Genomic DNA, 17146 nt, shown 5'->3' with positions numbered 1-17146 from the left:
TTTGTTTTTTTGGAGAACAGTTACACACTTGTTATTTCATCCTTCTTGCGGCAGCTTGATTTTTGGTTTTGTCACTGACATTGGGCAAGTCACTTTAGCTCTCTGTGCCTGTCATTCCCCTCCCTTTCTGTAATGCCTATTTACATTCTGAGCTCTTCAGAACAAGGCCTGTCACGTACTAGTGCTGTTTCAAATATAATGGGGTCCCAATTGTATCACTCCTGTTCAGACACTAGCATAATGCAAATAATAAGAAACATTTCCATTTTATTGTCTTATCAAATTTTAATGCAGATTAATCTTTAGCTAGATATTTAAAATCAATATTCTATTGCAGACATGTTTTTCTGAAATTGTATACGGTGTTTTAAAAATGCGATTGAAAGGCTATTGTAAGTATGCCATTATGTTCTGTGGTTGTTTACCTGTGGAACTCTTTAAAATCTGTGTTCTGTGGAACCCTTTCAAATTTACAAAACCTCTTTGGTTTCATCCTTATTACATTTTATAGGACATTTCAATACAGATATTCCAAACTGTGTTTGAGTGTTATGACCTTTCCTTTATTTGTGTAATTAGTATCCCAGATGACATCAGCACGTCTCTGAGCACGTAATCTGTTTGAAGAGTCTGCACTGAGAGGATGCAACATGTTTTGTATTTTTGTCTAGGTCCTGCATAAAACAGACAATAGACTTTGTGTGCATGATTCTTAAATATTGATTGGTTAAGTTTAAAAATAATCAGAATTCACGACCACTCTGTAACATTTTCAATGAGCTCTCAGTAGTAGCTGTTCTTCCTTACGTGTATTGCCTGTTTTACTAGTGAGTTACAGGCTTATTTGCTAGCTGGCAATACAATACAAGGAACTTGATTGTGTTCTTGGCCCTGGAAGGGGTCTAGGATGCAGAATTCATAGCATGAGACTGAAAGTTAGAACTCCTGTCTGTTGTGGTAGAACATGAGACTTTGCTCATGTTATAAGGGTTATAATGGTTATAAGTGAGCAGAATATTCAAACTATAGGTTGAACCTCTCTCATCTGGCACCCTGAGGCCCTGACCAGTAATGAATGAGAGAATTTTCTGGGCTACAGGAGGTCAATATTTTCTAGCACATTACCAAAACTTCCACTGCTTAATGGGCTTTTAGAAGACATTTAGGAGCAAATTACAGCTAAATAAGGCACAGAACACAGACAGCCAGGAGTTGTGGCTGGAAACAGACTTTATGGGACCAGGGAAACTTGGCCACACCCGTGATAAGTGATCGTCTGGCTAACTAAAATCATGCCAGATTACAGATGTCATTGGATGAGAGTTCTGGATTCGAGAGGTTCAACCTCTAGTCCGCGCAAAATTAAGACAAGAATTCATTGTCTGGCTCCCACCCCAAAGCATGTTCCAAACAGTATTTCAGCAGAATCACTGCTTCCTGTGTAATCTTTTGTAGTTGTTTGTTTGACAAAGAAGTAGTGTCATTTTGGGTTGGGAATGTTATCAATGTAGCTGGGATGGGATAGTCAGAAAACTAAAACAAAAAAAAGTATGTTGAACATGTGGAAATGACTATTTTTCTGTGGTTTATATAATCCAGCCAAAACTGAACAGATTTTACAGAGGTTAAATAAAATACAAAGGCCCCAAGACTAATCCACAGCCAAATTAAAAGCAACTAAATGGTGTGGTTTTAGTAATGGCAGACTTACCCATTTTTTCAGTAGTTTCAGTCTTCATCGAGCTGAGTTATTTGCTCAGATTTTCAAAACAAAATTCATCCTAAGGCAGAGATCAAGAAAATTTCAGAGCAAGTAGTTGGTTAGTTTGTCACAGTAAAAGCATCTGAAACAGGATTAAAATGGAACATTATCAGTTTTGATTATAAAAGTTGCCGTTGCTTTGCTCTGAATTAGTAAGAAATCATTCACCTCATCACATAAAATCAGAGGTGGAGATTATTCTCACAATCTTATTGTATCTTATTGTACTTATTACTTTGAACTTTTCGGAGGGATTTGGTCTCTTATCCCATCTCTTTATACATCCCCCTAGCACTTGCTTTGAAAAATTCATTTCAAAAGCCTCTAGCACACAAACAGCTTTGGTCAAGGCAATTTCCAATTTTATGATGCTGCCAGCCCCTAGCCTCAAGTTTTCAAGCTCCCTCTTAAGCTAAAATGGAAACAGATTTGAAGTAGCTATTTAGTAAAATAATTCCTTTGTCCCAGTGGTCTTGAATTAAAATATGCAAATGAGAATGAACTGAGCTTGTTTGGAGGGTCCTGCTTTTTATAGGTAATAACCATTAATATAACAGCAAAAATAATGTGAATTAAAATTTGTTGTGCAACACAAATTCTTTGAAAAATACATTAAATAAACATATTGAGAGTTAAATCGAGACACTGGGGGCTTTAAAATGGATGCTCGTTGTATGATAAATGCTAAATGAAAGGCAGATCAGATGGGACCCTCACAGGGCTTGCCGCAGAAGTCAGTTTTTAGCTAGCTGTATTTAGCAGTGTGACACATTGATTATTGAAATCCCGCTGTAGGAAATCACTTAAGCTAAAAGAGTGAGGAGAGTTGCTTCCTTGCCCATAGCCGCTTTGTGCAGAGTTCCACAGATCTGGCAGTTTCACTGTAGGGTTCATTCTTTGACACTGCATCTATTTCCAGAAATTAGGATCAAGCTGAATGTTTGTGTGTCATAAAATCCCAGATGGATTTTGCTGAAAGACAAATGCTCTAAATGTGTGCTTCTTTGCTTTGCTTCAAAATGGTTAGTATGAGGAGGTCAGCTAAGTCTTACAAAAGGAATTGAAAAACTGATCCAATCTGTAGATCAGGGGTCAGCAACCTCCATCACAGGTACCAAGAGTGGCACATGAGCCGATTTTTCATCGGCTCTTGAGGTGGAAGCTCAGCCCTGCCCTTTCTTCTCCATGCATCCACGAGCTTGCTCAAAGCCAAACCGTCTGTGGATTAACAAAAGACCAGCTAATGCTACCAACCACGAGCTACACAGTAAAGCTCTGCATCTTAATTTATTTGTTAATGAAGCTGTTGTAAGGAGGACTATTAGTGACTTTAAAAAGTAACACCAGCACTCAGACTGTACAGTGAGCTCAAAAGGTCAAATTCCATCACTCCACCTAGAAAGGTGCTGATCTCTCCTGGAGATACTTGTTTATACCACCATAGATCAGTATACCTGTAGGCATTTACAAGCATATCGTCTTCCCATTAACATTTATTAAACAGCAAAGTTCAACTGCTTTCATATAAGCCATGAATCAGCTTCTTCTATTTCATGAACCTATCCACTTGCACCTTCAAACAGACAACTATCACTCCCTGTACCTAGGAATAAAGATGGAAGCCTACTTCCTCAGTGGCCTGGGAGGCATCACCCCTGATCCCCCTACTCACTCTTAAACAATGCAGCATTTAAATTCAAGAATGAAGTGTAAGGAGGGCCCGGAGATGAAATGTTCTTTTTTTAAGGGAGTACAGGACGAAACAATTTCTTAGAGGAAATCAGACTAATGCAATGGGCATGCCATGATAAACTCCTCTATGAAAGCTCTCTCCCTCCATAAGCAGAAGAGAAAGGAACAAATAAATGCAAGATGGCAAAACAAAACCAAAACCTAAATTACCTAATAAACAATACCAAATAAAAAGGGGGAAGAAAAATAAAGCCTTTCCTATCATCCAGGTTTATAAAAATGCTGGCAGTCTTTATATAACTAGATGTAAAAAATATGACCCTTCTGCTGGAAGGAGTTGGCAGCAACCAGGGCTGGGTTCAACATCTAGGACTTCCTTTTCATCCATCTCACACAGCACCAGCTCAAGCCCCCACCCAGTAGCCTGGGAACTTCACACACCCCTGGGCACCTCGGAGAGGCAATGCTTCCCCATTCGCAAGCACAGAGTCTGAGTGTAGAAAAGAACTTTTAATAAAAGAGACAGAAGGGTCAATTAGCATAAGCTTGGGAAAATACCACGCTCAGAGTTCATAACCAATCCTCAGGTAAATGTCTCAGCTCAAATGCATTGAGCAATGTCCTTGGCCTCTCAGGCTCACCAGTCCAATACTGTAAACAGCCAATCTACACATCCAACTTTCTCCGCACCCCACAATTCAAATGCCTCTCTTACAACTTGGTCCAGTCCGTGCAGGCACTGAGAGCTCACGCTGATGCATTCCCTCATGGAACCTGAGACAATGCCACCTTTGTACTGGTCCGGCATTCTGCTTGCTCCTACCGGCTGTCTGCTGGTCACCCCTTCCATCCCTCCACTGCTCCTCCTACCGGCTGGCTGTCCGCCTGCTGCTGTGGGTTTGACCTGAGGCGAAACCATCTGATTTCAGCTCGTAGTGGCCTCAGCTGCCACCCTGTCATTTCAGGACACAGCATCTGTCAAGGTAGAATCATACAAGATACAAACACTAGTATTCAGCTCTATCATTTAACAGGTGGGGAGGTCTAATCAAACCAGGCTTATAGCTGTATGGCCAAGGCACTCAGCTAACTAGTTCAACCAATATCCCTCTGCTTTTGCTTTACAATGCTTTAAACCAGGGGAGTCCTGTGTAATCCATGTCTTATGCAGTTATGATGACCTACTGATGACCTATAACCTGTTTGGAGGTTAGGTCCATAGATGGCTATTAGCAAGGGGTAAGATATGGTGCCTAGCCTTTTGTCGAAGGTGGGAGATGGATGGCAGGAGACAAATCGCTTGATCATTGTCTTCAGTTCACCTCCTCTGGGGCACCAGACATTGGCTACTGTTGGCAGACAGGATACTGGGCTAGATGGACCTTTGGTCTGACCCAGTATGGCCATTCTTATGTTCTTACTCTGTCCCCCCACAATGACTTGGAGCATTGGTGAGATTTCACAATTCTTATACTGAGTGTTAGCATAAATTTTGATTTTACAACAATGTGTTTACAAGAGACAAAATCTCGTTGCTTCCTTGCTACCCATCAGGCTTTGTTTGCAAGTATCACATATGCACACCTTTGCATTCTCATGCAAATAGTCTCTGGGAGACACATTCCTCCCAGCCTTTAGCAAGGTATCACATATGCACACCTTTGCATTCTCATGCAAACGATCACTGGGAGATATGTTCCTCCCAGCCTTCAGCAGCATTGAGTTCCTGCTGGCACATTCCTTACATAGAGGAGGCAGATGATTTTAGGATGTGCATTAGGGGTCTTACGAAGGGCATCTAAGTTACGTAGGAAGGACTTGGATGCTGTGGTGAAGGGGTCTATAGAAAATCTCTCCATCTGTAGATGGATAGCCAGAATGGTAATTTCCTCTTTCAAAATTAAAACTCCAATACCAAGTACAGTATTATTTTGTTCCAAAGATGACATTGTTACAAAGCAACTGGTAAATGGTGAATTCTATCCAGTTATTAACTGTGATGGTCTACTGTAGTCCAGTGACATGAGCACAGACACCCTTCTCTATCCTGGAGGTCTATACTTATTTTCTATTAGGGCTAGCAAGAACTGTGCCTATGCACTCAGTCAGATGGTAGACTGGACATTTTAATAGGTATCCACCAAAATACTCAGTGAAATCCCATCTGTTCTCTTTTCATTGTAGAAAAAGAAATGTGCAGTCCAAGCTGACTGCTTTATGCCTGTTCCAGACTGTTTCTGAAACATGCTCCACCTGAATCACCAGATTAGGTTTTAACTGCAGCTTCTCCAGCATGTGGATATCCAGTATTCATGCAATAACTAGAAGAGACAAAACAGTTTAATCATGTGTGAACAGCAGTGTATCGATTTGGTGCTTTTTGAAACCTCTGTTAGTGTGATTGCAATAAATAATTCTCTTCAAGCTTTTTGTTTGCTTTCTTGTTGTGACATTTTACACTGTGGTTAACCTGTACTTGTGGGTGATGGGGTACTCAACAGTCTTTAAGCTGATTGCAGTATTAATTTTGCATTTTCTTCATAATGACAGCTGGAAATGACGAAAGTGAAGGCCAAAAAGCAGTGAGGAGAATAAAAGAAGAAACTGTGAATGCAAAAGGTACCATTCTGTATGCATTTGTAAAACAGCTGTTGTTTATACTTCAGGGCAATTTCCTTTCTGATTTACGGATTAATCCTTTTCTATGGTATTTATGTGCGAACAAATAGGTATGTGTGATCATGGTCCCTTGAAATGTTGCATTTTGGTAAATGAGTTCCTTCTTCATTTCTTATTTTGTGTAAAGATGAGTTCAGAGAATCACACTACTATGTAATCCATGGATGTTACAATAGAGCTGCCTACAATTTTTGCAGGCCCCTCTGTGAACTGCCGTAATTCATCGTATGTATGTGAAAGAGAGTTTGATGACTAGGAAGAAGATCGTGATGCTACTAATTTTGGTTTGAAGAAAGGTTGACAAGCAGTTTATGGTGAGTGTGAGCTTGACTTTGTCACTGATGGACTTTAAACCTCCTCTTTTGTTGTGCAGGATATCCCAGCCAAAGGTGTGCTTGGGAAAAGAGCTAGCAGTGCAGGAATATAAAATGTTGTGTCCAGCTCTGCTCACCTGGCGCATGACTAGAGCTTACAGACTTTGGTAACAAAATTCTGTTTTAAAAACCAACTTTCGAGTTAAGCAAGAAAATCTGCCAGGATATACAGTGAAAAGTAGCTGGAGAGAATGTTGTTTTCTGATCTCAACAACTATGTGGCTTTAAAATGCCTTGGTATGTCAGAGAAGAAAGTTTGCCAGTTGTGCCCTGGGTGGTTTTAATACTACAGTCTGAGCCATCATAAATCCATCTTATGCAAAGTGCATGATCTGTACAAGTAAGAATCCTTGAAACTTCACCAGTAGAAACAATTCTTCTACATTCAGTCACAAAATCTAAATCTCTGGCTGACAGAATGTGATAGTGTTGACTCTGTAATTCTTTTAAACCATTAAAAGGAAGCCTTAGTTTTCAAACCTTTATAAAGTTTGAAAGTTCATGAAGTTCCACAGTGTACAAAGGAGACCGTGAAGTAGTCTGAGCACTATTCTGTTTAAGAAAGAGACAACAGGATTTGTGTGGACACAGCTTTATTACATTTGGAAGGAAAGTCCAGCTAGTTCACCATGAAGCTGTGAGGATTATTTTAATCATGTGCTTTTGAATCTGTTGAGTGAATGATCAAGTAAGACAGTGAGAAAAGGAAAGTGGGTTTATTTTTGAAAAAAGTCATATAGCAAGCTCAGTTCCCTAGCAGTTTTAGTCTGTGATTTATTCTCTAGGTCATTGCATCTATTAGAAATCACAGGGTGTAGTTCTTCCAAAATAATTTGTGGTGACTCACCATCACTACTTTGATGTACTTGGCAAAAAATGCTGCACGATACTTGAATGCTTGAACTCCACCCTACTGAGGACCGTCATGATTCTGCTACAAGTTGCTTCTGCTCTGGGTGCCTCTTTAATAGTTACTGTTGTGATGATTGAAAGAACGAGAATCTTTCATTAAGATTTGTCTTTGATTTTAAAAACAGGGCACCCATCATAGCCTCAGGATGGACCATAAGTAAACAGAATCATAAAAGCAATAGGGTGATTGATATCCATTCTGAACCATGTACTGGAAGTTTCATTTCTTAGTAAGACCAACTCATTTTGACTACATTAGTTGATCTACACTTGTCTAAATAATCCAGATCACTTCTAATCCTATGCCATTTGGGCAACCTAACCCACTGAACAGAGGAAACTCAGTTCTTATTTGAGTGAGTGCTCATGTGCATTCCAATGTAGGTGAGCGCACATACATGTGCTCAGTTGCTGGAATTTTTTTCCCCTAACTGGTAGCTGTCGAGTCGGATCTGCACCTCATGGAGTGACACCAACATGGCACCGCCCGCCCCACCCCCACTTAGTTCTTTCTTGCTGCCATGTCAGTTGCTGGAACTCTCTGGATTCATGGGAGAAATCTCTTTAGTTAGGCCATTAGCTGTAAGTAGCTCTCATAGCATGTTACTAGATTTTCCATTATTAGTAGTTAGTGTTAATTGTAGGACTGTGACGGACTCAGGGGGAAGACCTCCCTGGAGGGTCCCATGTATCAAAAATGTCGAGTCCAATCTTCTCTGGTTTTGCTGGAAGGCTTAAGGACGTTAATGTAACAGTCAAATTTTTGTTAAAGTTGTGGTAGGGAGGAAGTATTATTATTATATATTAATTTGTATTATCATACTGCCTGTGACGTACCAGGCTCCGCTGTGCTAGGTACTGTTCAAACATTCACAAGTGAATTACATGGTAATTAGTTTTTTCAAGATCTGATGTAAATCCAGAGTAACTCACCTGATGTCAGTGAAGTTACCTCACATTTACCTGAGTACAAGCGAGAGCAGAATTGGAGCTGGTCACTTTGCAGTTTGTCTATTAATTTGACCATAAAATTTCAGCTGATGTATTCCATGAATATGATTTGATCCTCTAAGTATGTCCGCTTTCCAAAAGATGAAATTTGAGACCTTCTTATCCACTCCATGATAATAATTTCTATCCTGATAAGCTACATAATTAACTTTCAAGCCCTTTTAGTGGCATATATGCACAACTTATCAGATAAAGTCTAAAGAATGTATTGCTTAGGAAAAAAGTTTCATTAAAAGAGAGCTGTTCCCAGGAAGGATTGTTTGTAATGACTTTTAAAGAAGAACTTTTCAAGTTTGATTGCTGAACATTTCAAGATTTAGTCAAGAAAAAGACATGTTTGAACAAAAGCCATATTGTAGTGATCTGACTGGGAGTGAGTGCTGATAGCTTGGGAACTTCTTAATTTCAGCCAATAACTTGCCCGGATGCCATCCTAGATGTTCAATTTTGAATGACTAGGAAATATTTCTTTCTCATTAGCAGGTCTTAAGAGATTTCCCCTCCGAAATAGTGGATGAGTTAAGAGTGGTAAGAGATGTTACTGGAATTTATCAAAGAATTCTCAGTTGTGCCAATTCCCTTCCTAAATGGAATGTTATCATAGGTGTAAATAATTAATGTGGTGAAAAATGCCTCTGGCAGTTGCATGGTGTAAGGATGTATCCAGGAGCCTTCTCCTGCTCCTTCTGTCCAATACATACAGCCACAGAGACTGCTTTCTCTTAACACCTTACAAGCACAAGTCAGAGAGGAGAGACTAGTTGTATGTACACAGACTACATCTTAAAGAGAGATGGATAAACAATTGTGCCTGTAATATACAGAGTTTTGCCTGGGTGTAGTGCATGTTCAGCTAGTCCTGACTGTTGCTACTTAGCAATCTCCTGCAACTTTTGACAGTGAGCGAGAGCACATCTTCTCTATGTTTGCTGCAGTTTTCTTGCTGTTCATTCTCTTTATAATTTGTATTTGAAATAGAAGGCCATTTAATTCTGTGGATTCTGCCCTGTGTTACGATCAGGTTTGAATTTGTATTAGTTGTTACAGCAAAGGCTGGGGAAGATCAATCACAAACTTCTCCTTTTCAAGCTGTTTCAAGCTCTGAATTTCCCCCCTAACTTTTACATTTTTCCTCTTTGTGTCTGGTTGTTGTAACTCCACACTGCGTTTCTGCAGGATTTCCCTTTGCACTATGCTGAGTGAAAAAAAACTTGTTGATGCATAAGCTTTTGATAATTTTCAATTCCATCCCCATCTATTAATATAAATGGAGCATGAATAACACTTTTTAACATGTTTATATATCAGTTTAATTCATATGCACCTTTGTTCTCAACAAGTCGAAGTCTGTATTATCCGTGCAGAATAACTGTCTTAGTAAAGTCGCTCTGCATTTTTGCTGGCATCACTATGGGCAAAATTTGTGCCAAACACTTCTGAATTCCCACAGATCTTCCAAGTGTGCGTATTTAGGCTCTGTCTACCTTAGGAGCTAGGGGAGAGATTCTCTTGTGCTGAATGTCCTTGAGTTACTGTGCTAACAATAGTATCGTGGTGGCAGCACAGGTAGTGGCAGAGACTGACTGTGCCGGGTACACAGAGCCCTGAACCTTGGGGGTAGTAGCTGGGGTGCCTGTCCTGTATCTCCAGTCACTGCTGCAGTGCTATGCTATTATTTTTAGTGTGCTCTCTCAATGAGAGATGGAGAGAGAACTCTCTCAGTAGACTAGAAAATCCCATCCCTAAGTCCAGTGGTAGACATAGCCTTACACAGTGCTAGTAATTGTACCTGAATCTGAATTAACATATTTGCATGCTCACATAATTAGAACATCAGTGTGGTGCTTTCGAGCTGAGTCATGCACTTTTTTCAACAACGTGACTACTAAAATCAGCAGTACAAGTTAATATTTTAACAAACATGTCCAGTTAATGTCCATGAAATGTTCTGACTTGGCAAAATCTCTAACAGGTCAAGCTTATATATAAGCTTTATATGGTTAAACATTGGAACAAATTGTGTAGGGAGGTTGTGGAATCTCTGTCACTGGAGATACTTTAGAGCAGGTTAGATAGAGACCTATCAGGGATGTTGTAGATGGTGCTTGGTACTGCCATGAGGGCAAGGGGATGGACTCAAAGTCCCTTCCAGTTCTAATGGTCTATGCCTTTAAGTCTTTGTAGGATCTGCACCTAAAAGTACACAGGGGTTTTGAACCACTGTAAAGTTGGAAGAATTTTGAATGGGGCTCTGCACTTGACCCCTCGTGCCATTGACCCTCCAGCTGACCCTTAATCTAGCAGGCAAGGAATACACTGAGCAAATAAAAAGAACCTCAGGCAACATTGGATGGGTCAAATGACAAACAAATCAACTTTCCTGGCCTTCCTTCCATTTTGTATAATACTGTAACATGAAAATACATTTGCAGTCAACAGGTATATCTGTTTGTATGGGTTTGTTGCTTGTCTTTTCATTTTAAACACTTTTTTTAAGTGAGTGTTTCAGGCTATTTAATATAACTGAGAATTTTCTGTTTTTTTCATGAGCCTTTCAATGTCTTAGAAATTGAGATGTGATGTTAATAGGATGGTGGCTCAAACACTAATAGAATTACATATAGGCTGTTCAGTGAAAAAATTGATGTAGATCTGGAGAAAAAGATAGAGGCAGAGTCTTTGAAATATAAAGTGAATTTATAATGCAGACACTAGCTATACCCATCAATTTATGTAATTCCCATTTCCATTAGAAATGTGAAATGGAATTCATTAGCAAGCTATGCTGTAAAGAAACCTGATTTTCTTTTATGTATTTTTCCTAATGTTTGGAAACAACAAAAACAAACCCAGATAAATAAACACAGTTATAGCTGTAGGCAGGGAAGCAAAGTCATTTCAGATATTTAGAAATGATGTTCTTATTCTAAATCATTGTGGCGGGGTAGACTAGGTCCTGCTGGAGCCCTTACAACCCTGCCTCTCTCCGCTCTGGAAAAGAGCAAAGGAGAAGTCCTCCAGGTGGTCTTGAGTAGCTGTAGACAAGCAGACAATCAGAGAGCCTCTGGGAATGATCAGTGAAGGGCCAGAAGGGCTATATAAAAGGAATCAGGTGAGGCAGAGTAGTCAGTTTCTTCTTGGAATTCACAGAGGTAGAATGGAGTGCCTGGCTGGCTGAAAGTTGAGCAGGAACACAGCTTCACTGTAGGCAGGACTGAGCCCAGGAAAGGCTGCTGAAGGTCAGGTGCCTGGCTGGTTGGAAAAGCGGAACCAGGGATGGGTCAGTGTAGGTAGGCTGAGACCAGGGGAGTGAGCCCAGAACCTAGTCAGCCCAGGCAAGGGTATCATGAGCCCTGCTGGTCTGGTTGAGAACTGAGCTCAGGGAAGGTTGCCAAAGGGACTCCATACAGGGGTACCAAGATGTGTCCCTGTTGGGCTGTTAAAGAAGGCTGTGCCTTCAGGGGGAAGCCTTGGTGCTTTGGCCCCGTAATAGGACCGTGAGAAGTAGAGACTGTATACCACAGAAGGGGGACAGTGTGTGGGACTCAGCCAGAGGGCTGAGTAACTGCAGACCTATTGAAAGAATCATCAGCTGGGTTGGCAGGCACTCAAAAAAGGTGGGTGCCACCTAAGTCAGAAGTGAGTGATAGCCAGTATGTGTTGCCTAGGGTGGGGTGCTCCTGGAAAGTAGGTGCCAACAGTATTACAATTATATAAAGCTTTATGTGAATGTCAGAGGCTAATAATGTCCCATGCAACCTGATCTTAGCATTCAGAATTTTATTGATCATACTGTTCTATTAGAGATGGACAAGGAGAAAGTAATTTAAAAATGAAATCACCTTTGCAGGACTTCAGAATTCTCCTCTTTTACCCTTCATGCATTTTGGTCCTCTTTTCCATTTTCAGAGGCCTGATGTCACACAAGCAACCTTCCCCACTGATGGAACTGAGGCTGTTTTTTGCTCTTTGCAGGCACTGAAAACTCTCACAAGAGAGCAATTTAACATACTGCACACCCTGCCAGTTCAGAGAGAGATCTTTGCAGGGTCCTGAAAGGCAGAGGGTCAAAAACAGTTTTGTTGTTTTTCCTCTGGGATCCTTCCTGATCTTTCTTCTGAGGGCTGTTTTATACATTCCTATCTACCACGGGTTATACACAAGGCTTGAAAATTTCACTTCCCGTAGCAAGTAGGAAGCTTTCCTGAGCACATGCCTTCAACTTCCTCAAAACCTAGGCTTCTCCTTTAATATTAGGAACATGAGTTTCAGAAGTGCTGAGCATTCACAACTCTGAACTGGTCAGCTGAGCTGCTGGTACTCAGACTTCTGAAAATCAGATCTTCCATCACAAGCAGTTGTGAGGAGAATCCACCCCATGTGAACTAAGGGCTAGGTGTGCATAGAGATTTAGATGTCTAAAGGCCTCTTTAGGCACCTAATTTTAACATTTAGGCACCCCAACATTAAAAAAACACACAGCTCAGCTACTGCCTCACTCCATAATTGTTATGCTTAAATGAAGTACACGAGATCTTTTATAGGAGAAAAGGCAGCATGCCGCATATATTGAGAATACAACAATCACTTATGCTTTTCAGTCTCACACACACAGAGAGAGAGAGAGAGAGAGAGAGAGAGAGTCCCCCCAGATGATGTTATAGTTATCAATCCAGAGTCTGGATCAATCTAGTGGCAAGCTAGATGGATCACAGAAGTGGAACAGGGCTTTGTCAGTCGCCATCTGATGCTCTCCCGCAGTTGGTGGCAAGATGAACCCAAAGTCCCATAGCAAAGCACCCAGCTTTTACAGTACGTTTCTCTGTTGAAGTCTATGGATTCTGCTGTGTCAGTCTGTGACCAGTGGGTTATGTTTTTGAGGTCATTGTTCCCAAAACATCTCCAAAAGGCTCATCCTGTAATCAGTCATCTGTAGGGGTGCCTATTCCATGCTTTAGAGTCAACAGTCTGCCAATGTGATCTCTTCTTGACCCTGGCTATGGACTGATGGTTCTTCTGTGATGCCATTAAGTCTTTCTTCACCCATGCTTTGCCCCTCCTTTCTTGGCTGTCTGGCTTGGACGATAACCTTTGCATCTTTATCTTGACACAGACATACCACTTCCCTGTGTAAACACAATTTTTACAGGGATTTTCAAAGAAAAGCATTGTACCACAATATCTCACGTTGGGCAAAGCAAAGGGCATTGTAAATCAAACAATTAAGACTTCAGCCTCCAACATTCCTCTAATCTCATTAACATAGACACAATACCAAAACTATCTCTTTACTTACTAAACTCACTAAACTTTAAAACAGTGGCGTATATTCAATTAAAGAACTTAATTAATAAAATGTTAAAATGTAAATATGTTACCTTATATTGCTACATTATTAAACCTAAAATATGAATATAGAAGGAATAAAACTTTCAACTCCAGCATAATTGCCCAATTTCCCATATGTGCCTGTTTCCATGGATAAGAATGTAGAACAGTGTCTAAGTTCTGATGCCACACCATCTCTAATGGGCTGCTAGCTCACACCTAAATCACAGCAGAGTTTTCAAATTAAGCTTTCTACTACCTGTGCCGAATATGAGGAGTGATCTGGTAGGTGTGATTGGAGCATATGTAGCTCAGACAGAATATATATGTAAGCCAGAGGCACTGAGACCACTGGCAAGGGAGATTGAAGTCTGCTCCACAGCCTTAGCTGAGAGCAAATAAGGCAACTGAAAAGAGTGAAGTCTGCTGTACAGCTTTTGCTGAGAATTGACTGCACTTTTCCTCATCAGTAGTATCAGTGTCTCGGGGGTGAGCTATCTGGCTACCTGATGTATGTTCTGCAACACACAATAGCAGAGTTATTAGGATACTCCCCTGGGGTGTGGGAAGCCAGGGTTGCGTGACTTTGGAGCAGGAAGTTGAATGTAGGTCTCCTCAAGAGTATGTCATTGAGGATTTTGGGGCTCTCTCTCAATTTCTCTTTTTGAAACTGTTCCACATCATGTCAATTGCCAGTCGTTGGAGCAGGGACTTGAATCTGACTCTTCCACATACCAAATGAATGCCCTAACCTCTCTTTGTCCTGTGTTTGTATAGCACAATGGGGATCTGGCTTATGATCTGGGCTTTTAGGCACCACTGCTATATAAATAGTATGCTCTGACTAAAGTAGAGCCCTTGAAAGAAGACTTTGGAGAAGATGATTAGGGTTACAGAATCACAGAACTTTGTCTATAGTTGTGCATTCCTGAGCAGCTAGGGCATGCATTTGCACTTCTAAACCTCTCGCAGACTGTCTAAAGAGTTTCAGCAATCCATAGTAATTGAATCTCCATTGTGAGTCCCTTGACTATAAAACTGATCTGAAAGGGAAAATTCTGCTAATGAGATTTCCTTTAATGAAACTGAAAAAATCTGGAGATGTCACATGAGTTTCATGGAATTCCTAATATCTGAATAATATCTGGATTTTCATTTTTGCTGTTTCATTGTGTGATGCTTCAGGGGAGGGAGGAATTGATGTTAACTGTCACCAGTGCCTGATTTGTTTTGGTTTCATCATCTTCATCCATATCTTAGTGCCAGGCAGAATGTTAAATAAAGGACTATGTACTTTAACCAAGATTACTATTGATTTCATGCTGTTTGAGGAGTAGTTCTCCAGAACTGATCTGACTTCAGGTGACAAAACGAATCAAATCATCTTTCAAACATTTAGTTTGACTTACTTGAAAAATAATCCTTGCCAGTGTTTTATCTCCCTAATATAAAAATCTATAAGCCTGGTGTCAGAGTGTTACCTATGTGACAGTAGTCCAGGTTTTCTGTTTGTTTATATTTCATCTCAAGCTGCTCACATGCCCATGTTCTTGGTTTTTGCATACCGTACAATTTCTAAAGTTCCTAGAACACAGACCTCATTTAAATTGTGCAGTGTCTGTATTTTTTCTCTTAGAATTTAGTAGCCTATCGGAAAACTTGCTGTATTTATGTGAGTGTCAGAAAAGAAGAAAATCGTGCTTTTTTTTTCCTCATTGGATAATTACCCTATACAAAATTTTGCCTGTTCAGTCACAGGTAGGCCATGACCATGCAGCTGTGTGAAATGCTTACTGTGCAACATGTGATTTCAGTTATATTACATACTTAAAATTTATACCCTGGCTCTTGTAGCTGTGGCATCCTGCACTCCATGTCATACCTTGTACCCCATATTGAGCACTTTTATATCACTATGTTACGTTTGCTACAAAATAAGGGTTGTTTGAAAACTCATAATCTGCTGAATATTGTCATCTGGTTGAAATGTGTGTAAATCACTGCATTTAAAATAATGCAATTTTGCTATAGGATTGTTACTGAAATATGTTGTAGATCTGGATAATGCCCATAAACTAGATTTTCAGATACAAAGACACACTGGTAACCCCAGCCAAGTGTCGAGTAAGCTATGGCTTACTTAAACTGCCATTCTTCAGCTCTGGAGAAGTGTAGCAAGGAATGTATATTTCTTTCCAGATACAGTGCAAATCTCATGTACATAGTAGCCTGTTCAACTACCCCCTGTCAGGGAGGGAAGTAGTCCTCAAGGAGAAGAAAGATGAGAGTACCAAAAAACTCTTCCTTACATTTCGGGGCTTGTGAAAATAACTCCTCTCACAGAACTGAACAAAGGTGGAAGGGGTCACAGGCTGAAAATGTACTGCATCTGCTGATGAGACAAACCTTTTGCGTTTTTAATGCCTATTTAGACTTATAAAAATTAGGAATTAGCTTGCATGTGTTTGTCCCTTTATTTTTTTAACCAATTCTGACAGTTATGCCTGACCTCTTATCACTGTTTCTAGTTAATAACTTGTTTTATTATTGTATTATTTTATCTAAAATACGTTTGGAGTGTTTGGGAAATTTCTGCTCAAGTCAACAGGACTGGGCATATTCATTATCCACTGTTGGAATGAGAGAGACTGCTTGTCAGCGTGAACAGCTTAGTGGGCTACTGACCTGCACAAGGCATATTTTGGGGTGGGGGCAAGGCTGGGAGTGTGATATGTATATGCTGCCTGGTCTGTAATTTATGAAGGGCTGGCATAGCGTTCATGTACTCTGCTGGGAGTGATTTTGCATGTTGGTGGTTGTGAGGGAACGGAGCCTGGAGGGATTTGCTGTTTAACAGCAAAGCAGTGTAAAATGTAAGTGGGCACCGCAGTTCGGGTTGCACCCTAGGAAATGTTACAGTAGCGACAGGGTCTCTCTCTCTCTCTCTCTCATCAGAAAGGCCTGGGAACTGCCCTGCCCCCACTCCAAAAAAAAAAAAAAACCTTTTCCCCAAATAAAGATCATGTTTAGATCCAGAAATGGGCATAATAACATAATTTCATTTTCCCAAACAAGTTTGAAAGCTCTTTTTCAAAATTTATTCAATGATATTATCATCCTCTGCACAGCTCTGCTTTCAAGGGAGTCTGAGCCCAGCCTCAGTCATGACTTACTTGACTTAAACCCCTGTACTCCTGGTGGAGTGTAGGTCAGCTACACGTCTCCTCCACTTCACCTGTCTCCAGACAAAACTTCTAGCTGACCCCAGGAGTACCCCAGTTGCTGTCCTTCAATCTCAGTACTCTCAGTCATATCTGGCCATATTTTATGGCCATTGCATTGAACTCATGGAAAATTCGTGGTTTTGCATAGTTTTGAAGGAAAACTA

The 17146-nt window shown here is 40.5% G+C and overlaps 1 protein-coding gene across 8 annotated transcripts in view; it reads left to right on the top strand.

The window, feature by feature from the left end:
* Positions 1-17146, top strand: part of ZBED1 (zinc finger BED-type containing 1) — a 325489-nt gene that overhangs the window by 143069 nt on the left and 165274 nt on the right. For 4 of the 8 annotated variants that reach the window (XM_074992412.1, XM_074992393.1, XM_074992417.1 and 1 more), the window contains exon 3: positions 6005-6073. The exons of 2 other annotated variants lie outside the window; for them this stretch is intronic. In XM_074992412.1, coding sequence (XP_074848513.1) covers positions 6005-6073 — 69 coding nt within the window. Of the gene's footprint in view, positions 1-6004; positions 6074-6330; positions 6448-17146 lie in introns of all 8 variants that reach the window. 2 more of the 8 variants (XR_012645321.1, XR_012645320.1) reach the window with 1 other exon arrangement.

The sequence above is a fragment of the Carettochelys insculpta genome, chromosome 1, assembly GCF_033958435.1.
Source record: "Carettochelys insculpta isolate YL-2023 chromosome 1, ASM3395843v1, whole genome shotgun sequence".
In the NCBI taxonomy this organism is placed as follows: Eukaryota; Metazoa; Chordata; order Testudines; family Carettochelyidae; genus Carettochelys; species Carettochelys insculpta.
The sequence above is the reverse complement of the archived record's forward strand: the minus strand, read 5'-3'. Positions and strand labels throughout refer to the sequence as shown.